Source organism: Oryza glaberrima, chromosome 7 (assembly GCF_000147395.1).
Source record: "Oryza glaberrima chromosome 7, OglaRS2, whole genome shotgun sequence".
NCBI lineage: Eukaryota > Viridiplantae > Streptophyta > Magnoliopsida > Poales > Poaceae > Oryza > Oryza glaberrima.
The window spans coordinates 14639787-14654479 of NC_068332.1; the positions used below are offsets into that span (position 1 = coordinate 14639787).

At 37.7% G+C, this 14693-nt stretch overlaps 1 protein-coding gene across 2 annotated transcripts; it reads left to right on the forward strand.

The window, feature by feature from the left end:
* The first annotated feature begins 872 nt into the window (after window positions 1-872).
* On the forward strand, window positions 873-12996 carry LOC127779639 (ABC transporter B family member 28). Of its 2 annotated transcripts, none has more exons than XM_052306473.1 (16): window positions 873-1316; window positions 1443-1630; window positions 2304-2327; window positions 2921-3022; window positions 3278-3368; window positions 4140-4240; window positions 4375-4425; window positions 6060-6188; window positions 7211-7273; window positions 7367-7610; window positions 9067-9215; window positions 9294-9383; window positions 9782-9916; window positions 10019-10075; window positions 10519-10575; window positions 12409-12996. In XM_052306473.1, exons 1-16 carry the CDS (start codon window positions 926-928, stop codon window positions 12643-12645), a joined length of 2109 nt encoding a protein of 702 aa, XP_052162433.1. In that variant the 5' UTR covers window positions 873-925; the 3' UTR covers window positions 12646-12996. The 2 variants fall into 2 exon arrangements, with proteins under 2 accessions (XP_052162433.1, XP_052162434.1); XM_052306474.1 differs by lacking the exon at window positions 12409-12996 and adding an exon at window positions 11206-12402.
* The last annotated feature ends 1697 nt before the right edge of the window (window positions 12997-14693 follow it).

The following is a 14693-nucleotide window of genomic DNA, read 5'->3' on the forward strand; positions in this document are numbered from 1 at the left end:
ACAAATAAATTATGATAAAAATCCGAGAAATGACATTGACAAGCGTCCCAATCCATGAAATGCCATCGACAAACCCAACTTCCTAGAAATACCATCGTACAAGCGCTTGTGTCCCAGAAATACCGTCGCTGTTAAGTTTCCATTAGTAGACCTCTGTTAAGTGCTATAAAATATCATTTTACCCCTACAAATTGTTGAAAGATGATTACAACTTTTACTCTTTCTGACAATGTACAATAATTTAGTTTAAAGAGCAAACTACAAATTAGTATAAGCTAATGGAAAGAGTAAAAGTTTTAGTCAACTTTTAACAATTCATATGGGTAAAATGATCTTTTTATAGCACTTAGCGAAGGGATGCTAACGGAAACTTAATGGCGATGTCATTTCTAGAATAAAAACGCTTGTACGATTGCATTTCTAGGAAGTTGGGGATAACATTTCTAAATTGGAGCGCTTATCAATGATATTTCTTGGATTTTCTCATAAATTATTTAAAAAACTTCACATACAAAATATAAATTACTTTTGGTTACACTGTTATTTTTATGAAATTTGCCACTGGACCCACCTATCAAGGCTCACATGTTATATATAGCGAGTGACAAATTCTTAATTGACACATTTTAAAAGTGGCAAATAGTTAAATGTCGCTATTTTTATACGGCAATCAGTTTTTAAAACCGAAGCGGCTGACAAGGTGTACAATATTTCTTTCTTTTATAAAACTGGCTAATGGAAGTTCACTTTTGTTTAATTTAATGAAAAAACAGAATTACTTTAAGAAAAAGGAGATTCGGTGTTCGAGCCTCAGTGGCTGAACTGAACTGAACTTACAAAAACTGACCGTTATCTCTTCTCCGCCTCACCTTTCCCCCCTCTCTCTCTCCCACGCACTCTCGCCTTCTCCACACAAAGCTCGCAAATGGCGATCCCCACATGGAGCACGCGCCTCCTCCTCTCCCCCTCCGCCTCCGCCTCGAGCCATAGACCTAACCCTACCCGCCGCCTCGCCTTCCCCTCCCCCATCTCCGGCTCCACCCGCGGCGGCGTCCACGCCCTCCGCCGCGGCCCCGGCCGCCAGGCTCCCCGCGCCTACATCTCCGCGCCGGCGTCCGGCCCCGACGCCTACCCGTCCCCGGCCCTCGACGCCGCGGCGGCGGCGGCGGACGTCGCCGCGGCCATCGCCTCCTCGGACGCCGTCACGTGGGCGGGGGTCTGGGCCCTCCTGTCGCCGCACAGGGCCCGCATCGCGGTCTCCCTCGCGGCGCTCCTCGCGTGCACCACCTGCACCCTCTCCATGCCGCTCTTCTCAGGTTGGTTAGGTTGGGGTGGTTGGTTCAGGGCACACACACGCCTCTTGCGCGCTGATGCTGGTTTGGTTGTGAGATGTGTGATGTGATGTGATGTGATGTGGGCGTGTGGCTTGGTTTGGATGGCAGGGAGGTTCTTCGAGACGCTGATAGGAAGGGGCTCCGAACCCCTGTGGAGGCTGCTATCCAAAATCGCCGTGCTGTATACGCTGGAGCCCATATTTACAATCGTATTCGTGATCAACATGACCGTGATCTGGGAGAAGGTGATGGCGAGGCTCCGGAGCCAAATATTTCGCAGGATTCTAATCCAGAAGGTAATTTTGCTTTAGCTCATTAGCTGTGTAACGGTTGCATTGCACCTACAAGTATTTACAGTAGCAATTACAATTGCCAGACTTGGGGTAAAAAGATGTTGGGTTATTCCATATGATCGCCTAAGTTCTGTTTGCTCATTGGGTATGCAGCTGCTTCAATCATGTCCAAATAACTAATTTTAGGCATGGTTGCGCTTATACACGAGTCCTTTGCTACTACTGTATCATTTGTATGATGAATAAGTTAAAAGCTGCTAAGTGGGTAGCAACTTAGTTCATATGCTTGTTTTTGGATTGTTTACAAATTATGCCCACATTAGTTTTAATACCATTATGAAATTATTCATCCCATTCTATTACCAGGTTGCATCAACACTTAGTAGGTTTTACTAGGGTGAAGTTGTTCGTTGAGGTCTCCTATGCTTTGCACATTGTACATTAATGAAATATGAAGGACTAGGGACATACTGTGTGGAGTTAACGTAGGTAGTACTAATGCATCGTGAAAATATTTTTTTTTATTGTGCATGATTGTGTAGCCTTGAGGGGCGATAATGCACTGCTTCTTCATCTTAGCAATTTGGCATTCACCAACATGGTTATATCAGTTTTCATTAGTCATTTCATAGTTTATGTTGATAATGAATGATTTATTCTGTTTGGTTGTTTGCAGATGGTATTCTTTGATCGTCACAAGGTACCGACTACCAGTATACCACATTCATATTAAATTGTCACAATTAGTTAGAGAAAGATAACTTCATTTGTAAGATATTGTTCCTACTAAATTGAAAATCTTTGTATTTTTATGTTCAGTGTCTGTATTCAAGTTTTCAAATCATCCAACACGGATATTGCTTTGTGAAAAATATAGTTGAGCAATGTAGATAGGTAGCTTGGTAAGCCACTTTTTCCTTCTTCCATTATGGAAGTCATGTAATTAATGTTGGGTTAGGGTTATGCAAAAAAAAAATGTTGGGTTAGGGTGTGTGGATAGTGATAACAGTGAAAGATTTACTTCTAGGTTAAAAAATAACTAGATCTAATTCAATTTACCAAGAAAAATGGTGGCTATGATCAGTGTATTATGCATTATCTGAATTAGTAAAGCAGTCATTGTTTAGCTTGGTCTGTTATACAAGTTATAGAGAATTTTCTTTCATACCAAAGTACATTTTTTTCTGAAAATTATGCAAATGAAAGGATACACTGCTGATTATTCCTTGCGTGTGTTCTATGTTGCTTCAAAACTTTTACGAATAAAAGAACCTTACTATCATTTGATGGCAGGTTGGCGAGTTGACTGGTTTGTTGACATCTGATTTGGGTACTTTGAAGAGTGTCGTAAGTGACAACATATCAAGGGATCGTGGGCTAAGGGCACTCTCTGAGGCAAGAAACTTTACACTATGAGAATGTAAGCTTGATACTGCTAATGGCCTAGAATTTGCGCTATACAATCACTGAATCACATATTCTCTCTGTGCTATTAGCAATGCTTTCAAAAATACTGACATCTCGAAGCATTATTGACCAGTTAGTCCATTTATATCATATACTTGATTATTTGGAAATCATGCCATTACCTGTAAGGTCAATTATCTCAGCATCTTCTAAAGCAGTTTTTCCTCTTTTCTTTTTCTCCAGATCACCGGTACACTTTGTATACTTTTCACATTATCCACTGAGCTAGCTCCTGTACTAGGACTCCTAATGGTCTCTGTCTCCGTGCTAGTTGGTAATTATCCAAATGATGACTGATGCCATTTACTATTCATTATTCTCTATATCACATGTCTTTAAGCGTAGAATGACTTTCAATCTTTCATCATCCTGAGGTCCATCATATGTTCTAGAAACAAGCTGATTTGTGGTAAATATCACACATTAGTTTTGTCAGGTCCTTACCGTGGAAGCTGGTCCCTCATGTCTTATACGTTTCTAGTTAGCTGTTGATAATGAATTGGGCCTAAATTTAATCATCATACTTGATTTTTTATTTCTCTGTGAAATATATGGGTGCTATGCTGAACCATCCCTGGTATTTTGCTAATGCAAAATAGAAGTCCTATTTAGGAATTTGCATGAGCGGAATGATATTGAATTATTGATTTGGGAGCTTTTGATGCAAATGTCCATAATGTTATTTTTTAGTTTGAAGTAATTGATTAGACATATTTGAGATGATACAGAACTTTGCAAATAAGAAATAATACCATTTTTACTGGCTCGTAAAGTTTCACCTTTTGCTCTGCTTTTATTTCTTTTCTTAGATCATTGCCGCGGATATTTCCTTCATGTTATTCTTGAACTTATATATGTTCGATGTTGTTTGATTATAGTATTTTACAATTTCATTGAGTGATTTGTCTTCCAAATATATTTTTGTCTTGAAGGATTAACATAGTGTGGCCTTCTAAAAAGATATTATTTACTGAAGTAGTGTTGGCAGTTGTATGTCAATTTTCAAAAGCATTTATGATCTGACAAGCTATTTTTATTAAATCAGCTCTTTTCAAGAGGTCAACTGTTCCCACATTTAAATCTTATGGAATTGTCCAAGCACGTATATCAGACACTGCATCAGAAACATTTTCAGCTATTCGTACTGTGAGTATTTTTTTGTCAGAATTGTATACTTCCTTGAAATACTTGCATTAATAGATTTTATCTCCTTTATTCTGTTAAATACCAGTCCACATACTTGGGGGTTATCCTTATTTTAGTCAAAAATACATTTGCAGGTTAGGTCATTTGGGGGTGAAAAACGACAAATTTCTATGTTTGACAATTTGGTAAGTCTTATGGCCTTTCACCTATGCACTTCTCGGGCCATCCATTAGAATATTACTCTCATTGTTCATTTCTCTATTACGTAGAAGGAAATGTGTCATTCTACCAATGGTTATTTATATTAACTGGAGATTTGTAAAACTCCACATTAATCCTAGGAGGTAAAACGATGATAAATCCCCACTATGTAAAATAAAAGGGTAGATATGCCCACATTAATTGGAAAAAGAGAGAGAGAGAACATCATATCCATCCAAGTTATTGCACAGACATCATGAAGCGTTAATTTGACTTATGTGTTATTGTAGTATTGTACTGATCCCCATATAATGTGTTGAAAAATGTCCAAGTCTTTATCTGATTTGGATTTGGCAGATTCTGGAATGAAGGCCACATGTCTAACATACACTAATAGAAAAGCATTTGTAAAGTAGCTAACTATGTTATTTTCTTTCCTACAATTTAGTCTACTATATATGTTATAGACACAATACAAGAAAGGGTTACACATTTGTTCTTGAGGGCTAAATTTTTTTATATCAATTGGTGGAAAAGAGAAAGATTTACATCGTCTTTTGTTGTGAGCCCAAATTATAACTATGCATATTTCATGTTAGATTAATAATAATGAATTCCATGTTTTGCTCAGCTAATAATACTAACCTATACCAAAAAGTCAAATAGTTTACAACAAAATCAGACTACTTTATGTATTTGAGTAGAGTTATGATGGGTGGCTCTAAATTCTCTAAACCTGTTTGGTTTGCTCTCCATGCATAGTCACATATCCACAAGCTTGATAATAGTTTCTTTTTATGTTTTTTCAACATATTTTCTTCAAATTTTTAAACAAACTCTTCAAATACCTCTTATTAAAAATAAATCTTTTGGCAGCTTTGCTAGCAAATGTTTACATGCTATGAACCATGGTGTGGCAACAGTGACTTGCCACACCAACGTAAGTGCTGTGCCCAAATCCTTGCCAAGCCATTGTTTTTTAATCCTTGGCATTTTATGTGGCCATAAGGTTCAGTCTGGAAATAAGTTTCAAGAGGGTTTTGACAATTACATTCAAAAAAAGTACAAAAAGTAATAAAAATTTGATGATACTTATCAGTCATGACCTGCACTTACTACACCCATGAATCGATGCACAAGCTGTAGTGCCGCACCACGATCCAGTAAGGCATGATGTGGCATAACTTGGCATGGTTGCTAAGTGCTTGCTAGCTGTGTTGTCTGACCATGGTAATGCGTGCCGCTGCCAATTTGTGCTTACTATAAAAGGATCTTGAAACTCTAGATTTAATGCCATAAAAATTTAATGCATCTTGTCTATCAAATCCTGTTAGACAAGATAAGGTAAAACAACTATATTACAAAGGTTCATGCCTTTGTGGATGTGATCTTACCCTGTGAGAGCTCTTTCTTATATATATAATTGTATGAACCCATGCTCTAAAATGGTGGTAAGTAGTAACCAAACTTTCACCCCACCTCTTAACACTTAAAGCTATGTTAATCATTTGAGTTTTGTAAAAAAGTGGGAGCATTATATTTTGAAGGAAAAGAAGGTAATATTTGTAGCTTCTACATTGCCTTCGATATCTTGTTAATTCAAGTTTTTGTTTGGCAGGCACTTGCTTTCCAGAATAGTGGCACAAAACTAGGCGTGCTGAAATCTGCCAATGAGTCATTGACTCGGGTGGTAGTCTATGTTTCCCTAATGGCACTTTATGTTCTTGGTGGAAGCAAGGTTAATGCGGTAAGCCTCTGAATTGCTTGGAGTGTGATATTTACGTGTAACCTCATTTTCTAAAGCTGCAACACATTTCATGTAGTTTGGTTCTGCCATAGAATAAGTTCCATGTTATCCTGTAAAACATCCTGATAGTTTTTACAAGTACAAAACCGGGGGGGGGGGGGCGGGGGGGGGGGTTGCGCTAGATTTCTGGTGGTTTTTCTGAATAGTAAAGCTATTCTATAAAGCATAATGGCCGTGTGAAGTGTCCTGAAGTATTTCCTTGTACAATGTAGAATGATCTACACTTTGATAGATGTCCCATCCCACCATACATGGAAATCTTAAAAGATGCATGAACAGTTCTTTAGATGTACAAGTGTGACTCATACAACAGCACTGAACCCCTGGACAATGGCTATCCAATGCTGAAATTTGCATAGATATTTTGTTGCTTCTGGGTTCTGGCCAATTCCATGGAACTTAGGTGCCCTCTAGTTTCTCCCTATGCGCAACACTAGGTCAGCTGCAGCCCGGAAGCCCTTTACCATGTGAATTTGTGCTATATGTATTGAATAAAATATTGTTAACACTTCTGGCAGCAAACATAACCACAGCTGTAGGATTAAGGACCTGCCTAAAGCTTCTCTTCCTTTTTGCCCGTAACTTTTGTTTAAGAAAATAATAAAACCACTTCAGCTTTTAGATCTAGCATGTGTTATACAAGAATTACCCTCAATTTGTACCATTGATATTCAGTATCTACAAGTAAACCAATTCACATCAGATACATCATCCAAATATTTCAGTATCAATACTAAAATTTGATTCTCTTGTATGCGCCGGTGCTCTCGAGTTGAATATCTATAGAAGTTCTCATTTTATTTAGGACCTCAATTTTAACTGTTGGAAACACATTTTATGCCTATCAAAAGACCACATGCATGCAACCATGTCAATTTTACTAACCTGTATGGTCATTTAGATATTTAATAATCATTTGTCTTGTCATTGAAATCTGAAAATATGATACACATGTATTTCAGGGAAAATTGTCTGTTGGAACCATGGCATCTTTTATTGGTTACACATTCACACTGACATTCGCTGTAAGTATCAGATTTTACTTATTGCATGACTTTTTGTAGCTTGATGTGTTTATTGTATTTTGGTCATCTTACTTGTCAGAACATGCATTTTAGGTTCAAGGAGCTGTTAATACTCTTGGTGATCTACGTGGGACATTTGCTTCTGTAGAAAGAATAAATTCTATTCTATCAGCAGAGGACATTGATGATTCACTTGCATATGGTTTAGCCAAAGAACTAGAAGATTCAAATGGTGCAGTGCACGAAAATGGCACTGCTAACAAACATTACATGTCAGCACTAAAATCATCAAGCAGCTGTAGTAATCTTGCCTGGTCTGGTGACATTCACCTAGAAGGTCTGCTCGCCACTATTCATATTTGTTTTATACATGCAGTTCTTTTTCCATTTCAAAATATTTTTATGCATATGCATATTTCTTTCATACTATAATCTTCTATACAATAATTTTTCTTAAGTAATTTGTCTCTAGTTCCACTAGGCAAGATGAAGAAGTTCAGAACTGGGATGCCAAAAAGAGCCAATTTGCATCTCACATAATAGGTTAATTTCCTTTTGTATCATAAAAACTACTAGATTAAGACAACAAAGGGGACACTCTCCTCTTCAAATGTTGCTGGAGTCATATCACTTGCTTGCCTAAACTACATTTGTTTTAGCTTATGTAGCATTTACATGGATAAGTTTATGTCGATGTGGCATCCATGTAGACAAATAACTCAGCAAAGCTCAATGATATAAAATAGCTCTGGCTGTCAGCTATCTCAGCCAAAACTCATGGGGCTTTACTTTGGTACTGCCTACACCCAGTTAGCTCTGCACTTGAAAAGCCAAATCAGCCACTGAACTCTTTTGTGTCAGTTGCCCCTGTTTGATTTTTCTATTCATGAAGCTTTCATCTTCCTTGAATATTGATTCATGCAAATGCGTAGTGCCATGACAGAGCAACCAGAGTAGGCAGGTCTAGTCTGTGAGCCTCAAGACAACTCCACTCATGTACATGTCACAGGGGCAGGGTAGTATGGGGTTGTGGTGGCTGGTAGTTTTGAGCTATAGAGCATAACGCAAGGACATCAAGCAGTCGCACTGAAGCTCTAATGTTTGTGCAGAAGGGGCACAAAGTAGGTAGCCTTGCTATGTCCAATGAGAACTAGCTAGTATTTCTGAATTGTAAACGTCCAGGCAACAGGTTGTTTAGCGTGGAAACAAGCTCCTCCAGTGCCTAATATCTAAGTAAGAAGAAAACTCCATGAAAAGCAAGAACGAAAACAAATTGAGCTGTATGAAGCATAAAAGTCCACATCTTTATTATCAAAGACAGAAATTTGTCAACACCTTCATGTGGTGTAGCTCAAAGTTGCTGAAGCCAAGCAATTTTGCAAATGATGGCTCGAGACATGCACTGTAACAGGATGAGGCAACAAGTGAGGTGTAGATAGAAAAGAGGGATGTATATCAGTGTGGAGATTATTATGTCTTAAGATATAATTTCATCTTTGAATGTATCCGTACTTTTTTTGTGTCCATTTTCCTTGTGTTTTGCCTTTTTTGTGTGAAAGCCTAACATAAGAGGTGTTTCCAAGAGATACTTAAATGAATAATGAAGTGCACACTTATGAACATTGGCCTTTTTGTGTAAATCTCTAACTTATATAGATGTTTCCAAGATGTACTTCAATGAATAATAAAGTGTGTAGTTATGAACTCTATTTACTAAAAAAACAGAAAATATGATTAACTAGATTATTCTTGGACCATTGGCATGCAACTGATGCTCATCTATATTTTGGCAGGTGTCCACTTTTCTTACCCACTGAGATCTGATGTGGAGATCTTAAATGGGCTTGATCTTACAATTGAGTGTGGAAAAATTACAGCACTTGTTGGACCTAGTGGTGCTGGAAAAAGCACAGTGGTGCAACTTCTTGCACGGTACTATGAGGTACTTCTGTGTATCCACATTAATGTTACAATGTTTCATAATTAGATCAACATCTCAGTTTTTATTCATTTCCCGCAGCCAACTCATGGTCACATCACTGTGGCTGGGGAAGACATCCGTGTATTTGATAAAAGAGAATGGTCTCGAGTTGTATCCTTAGTGAATCAGGTATAGTGGTACATTATCTGTCTTTTTACACCACGTATCATCCTCCTGTCCTACATATTAATTGAGGTACACAAGTTTTAGTTTCTCTGGTAAAGTAGCATTTGGAATAGTATTTTGTTCTGGTGATATTCATTATGTGGTTGTAAGTTCATGTGAGAAGGGGGAACACAATATATTGTACCCAGTCTTTTGGTTTGCCATTAATTATTCTGATTAGGTATAGAGAACAGCTCTGTTAGTGCGATGTGTGGGACTGTCATCTCTAGCATATAGGTTTCAGTCCTTTTATTTAGAACTTGGGTGCTTGATCTTTTATTCATTTTGATGCAAAATTTATCATGGAATGAAAGATGATTCCACTTTTCTTTAATTATATTATTTTGGTATGACAATTTCAGGACCCTGTCCTATTCTCAGTTTCTGTCGGAGAAAACATCGCTTATGGTCTTCCGGATGATGTTGTTTCCAAGGATGAGATAATAAAAGCCGCTAAAGCTGCCAATGCTCATGAATTCATTGTCTCTCTTCCACAGGTTGAAACAATATTTGTCATACATTTTAGTTGTAGTTTCCTGGTGTCCAAATGATATGAGATATGACAGTAGTTTGATTCTCATAATTTGTTTGGGATTTAGGGCTATGACACACTTGTTGGTGAACGTGGCAGCCTCCTAAGTGGGGGACAGAGACAGGTAATTTGCTACTCCCTCCAATTGGACACATTGGTATAGGAACAAGATCTGTTGTACTTTCTAAACTTGGCTATCAATATCTTGGACTGGACCGTTGAAAGTGATACATGTGGATTGTTCTGAAAATCTCTTTTATAATACTGTAAATTTATTACTCTATGTAGATATATAACAGTGGAAGTTTGTAGTTTTCTTGGGCACTATGTCAGTGTCCCAAATATCACTCACTTTGTGACTTGAGGATACCTTAACATGTAAACACTCTCTTTGATCATATATGTTCACTCGGGGTCCATATGCTCAAGGTTTCAAAATATTGCCCCTGGGTATATGTTAAAATATATAAACTCACAATACAAAAACAGTATTGTTGGATTTGTTTTAGAAAATACATTCATTGTTTGTTATCATTACTACTTTACAATTATTTTGTTGTTTTGCAGAGAATTGCTATTGCTCGTGCTCTTCTGAAAAACTCTCCTATTCTAATACTTGATGAGGTATGTCCTACAAAAAGTTCGCAATTTTGTTGTTAGTTACTGTTCAACGTGTCTTATATCATACCTACTTTTTACTGTGATGTCTTATACCCTACATAGCTATACAACATTTTATCTTGATAGGAGGCAAGCTTTAATTTTTGTGTAGTACCATTGACAGGCCTTGCAAAATGGGAACCCAGGCATAGCACATTTGGGCACGGCCTGATTAACCCACTTAATTAAGGCCATGTTTGATTCAGCTTAGGATTATTATAATCTAAATTATTAGTAGTAAGCTGAAACAAACAAGTAGATTTTTATGATAGATTATTATAATCTGTAAACCAGATTACTATAATCTAATAATCTCCTTTGAAGGAGCTTTTTCCAGATTATTGGGTGGCTAAAGACCCACTACCCTCAGATGCCTTCAATAATCCAGAGAAACAAACAACTCGCAACTTATTTTATGTTAGCTTATTATAATCCAGCTTAGAGTAATCTGATTTAATAATCTAGATTACAATAATCTTAAGCTGAAACAAATAGGACCTAAGTGCATTCTTTTTACCGTGATGTCTTATACCCTACATAATTATAGAGCATTTTATCTCAATAGGAGGCAAACCTTAATTTTTTTTTGTATAGTGCCATTGACAGGCCTTTCGAAATGGGAACTCAGGCATAGCACATTTGGCCACGGTCTGATTCACGCGCTTAATTAAGTGGGCCAAGTCGCGCTAGCCACCAAGGTCATCCTTCGGCGAAGGCACAGTACAATGAAGTTCATGGGCTTTGTCAGCTCGCACAGCCACTGTTATATGCTCTATTGGAGTAGCCAATTCTGCTTGTCTGGACTAAAAAAATAGAACATACAAAAACACCTTGAAAATTATATGAAATCACAAAATAAATGTTTTGAGCTTATAAAATGCTGCGGCTCACGTTACACTAGTCTAGTTGGGCAAGGTTGTAGTGCAACCACAACTGATTAATCGGAATATCCTCATTAGGCTATGGACTATTCTTTCTTCCGCTGGTCCAACAGTAGCACACGGTGCACACCCTTGACCAGTCTGGCTAGCGGTCGCCCATTAGGTCATTTCTGGGCCCTGGCCATTGAAGTATAATCATGGGATGCCATCAGTGCCTTCAATGGTTTGCCTTCAACTGATGTTCAGCAAGTTTGGTTATTTTTGTTTAGCCAAGCAAATCAATGGTAAGTTGCATCAAACATACCAAAGAAATTAACAAAAACTGCCCTTTTGAGATTAATGATTAATTTGGTGTTGACTACTTAGTCACCCAGACCACAACGCATGCTAAAATGTATATCACCTTGCATTAAAATAAAAAAATATACTTACAGGAACAGTTAATGCCTGCAATGCTTCATCTGCGGCAAATTTCTTAGGTTTGGTTATATGTTTGTGACTAGGGAAACTCAGAGAACATTCAAAACATGTGTTAAGGCCAAGATTCAGGTAAGCTGCTGGTCAATTTAAGCTGGCATCAAGTTTCAAGTTCAAAATTATTCTTGGGCTGAGGCCCTTGCTACCTGCGAGCCTCTAGTTTTAGTTTTGGACATGAAACTATGGGTTAATGTGACTGTGTTTGTAGTTGTACTAGAACAGTGGGGACGGAGACAAACTGACCAATATTGATGAACTTTGTTTTTGTGCATCCCAATATTTTTAAATTCAGAAGCTAATGGCATGCATTATTGTGTTGTTTTTGTCCAATGTTTTTGGATAGGTCTAATTGCATGTTATGCATTAGCTTTTTATCCCTCGTTTTTGGTCTGTCAGTGTTCATTTTGTACTCATTGAAGGAACTTGCGATGTTTTACAGGCTACCAGTGCACTTGATACGACCAGTGAACGGCTTGTACAGGAAGCTCTCAATCACTTGATGAAGGGAAGGACTTCTCTGGTGATCGCGCACAGATTGAGCACCGTGCAAAATGCGCATCAAATCGCTGTCTGCTCAGATGGCAAGATAGCAGAACTTGGGACTCATGCTGAACTGGTTGCTAGCGGTGGCCGATATGCGTCACTTGTTGGTACACAGAGGCTCGCATTTGAGTAAGCAACTTCAGAAAATTTCTGTTTCCCGAAAGACGTTGCCGACGAGCTCTCTCGACCATATTTTACATCATCTGACATAATATACGGTGATAGGTTTACGAAACACATGTACATGAATTACGAAAACCACATGTATCAAAGTTTACACTCAAAACACCGAAGGTCTCAATAGGTGTGCTCACAAAATCAATGTTGTGTTCTGGAACCGCAGTTTCCCCTATTGTCCTGGGATGGCCAGCAATATTTTGTTTACGTTGTATTTACCTGATCTGTTACAGAAGATCCAAAAGAAATAACACCTCTTTTCCTTTTGGAAAGGAACAAGCGTTATTTCCGTCGGATTTCCCGTGAAGTTATCATGAGTACAGAGGTTAGATAATAATGCAAGACCAATAATACAATTGCTGATGAATTATGATGATGTTCAGATTTGTTGTAGTAGAATATATCATCACATTCGGTACAAGATTGGTTTATTTACTGACGGAGGGAGTGGTCATTTGAGTTGTTCTGTGTAGTAAAGAATAGACTACATTATGTAACTGTTGTATTGTCACTATACTTCCCTTTGACCACCTCCGTGTCAAGCAAGCAGTATCATGGCCATACCCAAAGGAAACGATGTAACAGTTCTATTGTCACATTGTCAGACTTGCTTCCATTGGGCGAGAATCTGTATGGCACAAAACAGATTTGTTGTCTCTTTGAAGCGAAAGTCTGTATGGCACAAAACAGATCTGACTAATTTAATCACGCTCAAATGATTTAGAGTTATCCAAACAGTGCGTGCGCTCTATTTAATCTAATCGCGCGGCCAGTCTAGTGAGATCCAAGCACTGTTTCGTGCGAGCCGGACAAAAACACATTGATTGAACGTGCCGCACGCTATAGCTTTAAACTACGAGAGCATCCACAATGTAACGATTAGGTAGTAAGCATTAAGTGTTCCTCTATTATCTAATATAGTAACTATTCTAAAACTAGTAAATAAATACTATTGGATAATAATAGACTTGCTATGGACGATAGTGAAATAAACAAAGCTATTTTCATAATTGAGAGAGAGAAAAGACCGAGGCTTGGAAGCATCTACCTCTCCTTCCAAAAAAGAAATCCAATCCTTACTATGAACCTAAACATATGTGTGTCCAAGTTCGTGGCTAGGATTTTTTTTTTCTGGAATGGAGCAGTAGCTCACGAGAGGGTGACTGATGAATATTTAATTTGTGGATTCCGCCTATATTTCTCTATATACATTATACATTGTGCAATATGGTTACAACTACTACTATATCTGAAAAATGATTCTGATCCTAATACCCACTTCGGTCAAATACCTCGTTGTTGCTATCACACGTAAGCAAAAAAAAGGCTGCACGTGAATTGATTTGATCTACATGAATACATAATATCATATTGCAGCACCATTACTAAAAACTCATTGCACCTCGTGCTCTTTTTTCGTGATGCCTACTGAAAAAATAGAACACCAAGATTAATAATGATTCTGTTGCGTCCCTCGGATGCTGTCCTATACAAAGGTACTTCCAAAATTTATATGAATTACTTCTATACTTTATTAATTTTATTTCCCAGATAAACTTCTGGGATGATTCCTCGATATCATGTACTCCTAGTTACCTACTTACCTTTGTTAGAGTTATCCAGCTTTGTGTTTTCATAGTAAAAGTAACTTTGGTTTTAGATAACAACTTTATGTTATCATATCTTACTATAAAGCTGATGCCTATTAACTTCTAAAGCTCAACATGCAAGTATCTCACATCATCACTTATTACTCCCTCCGTCCTAAAAAGTAAGCATTTTTAGCTATGAATCTGGACACTTGACTATATTTTGGGACAGAGGTAGTAGCAATTAATTTTAAATATCATATAAATATGACATATCATTTACATTTTTTTTATATTTTTAGAACTCAATATGCAATTTATGTCAAATTATTATCTCCACATCATTTTTCAATTATTTAAACATGTACATATATCATTTCTGTATAACATACATTCATCCACATGTCCCGCGGCA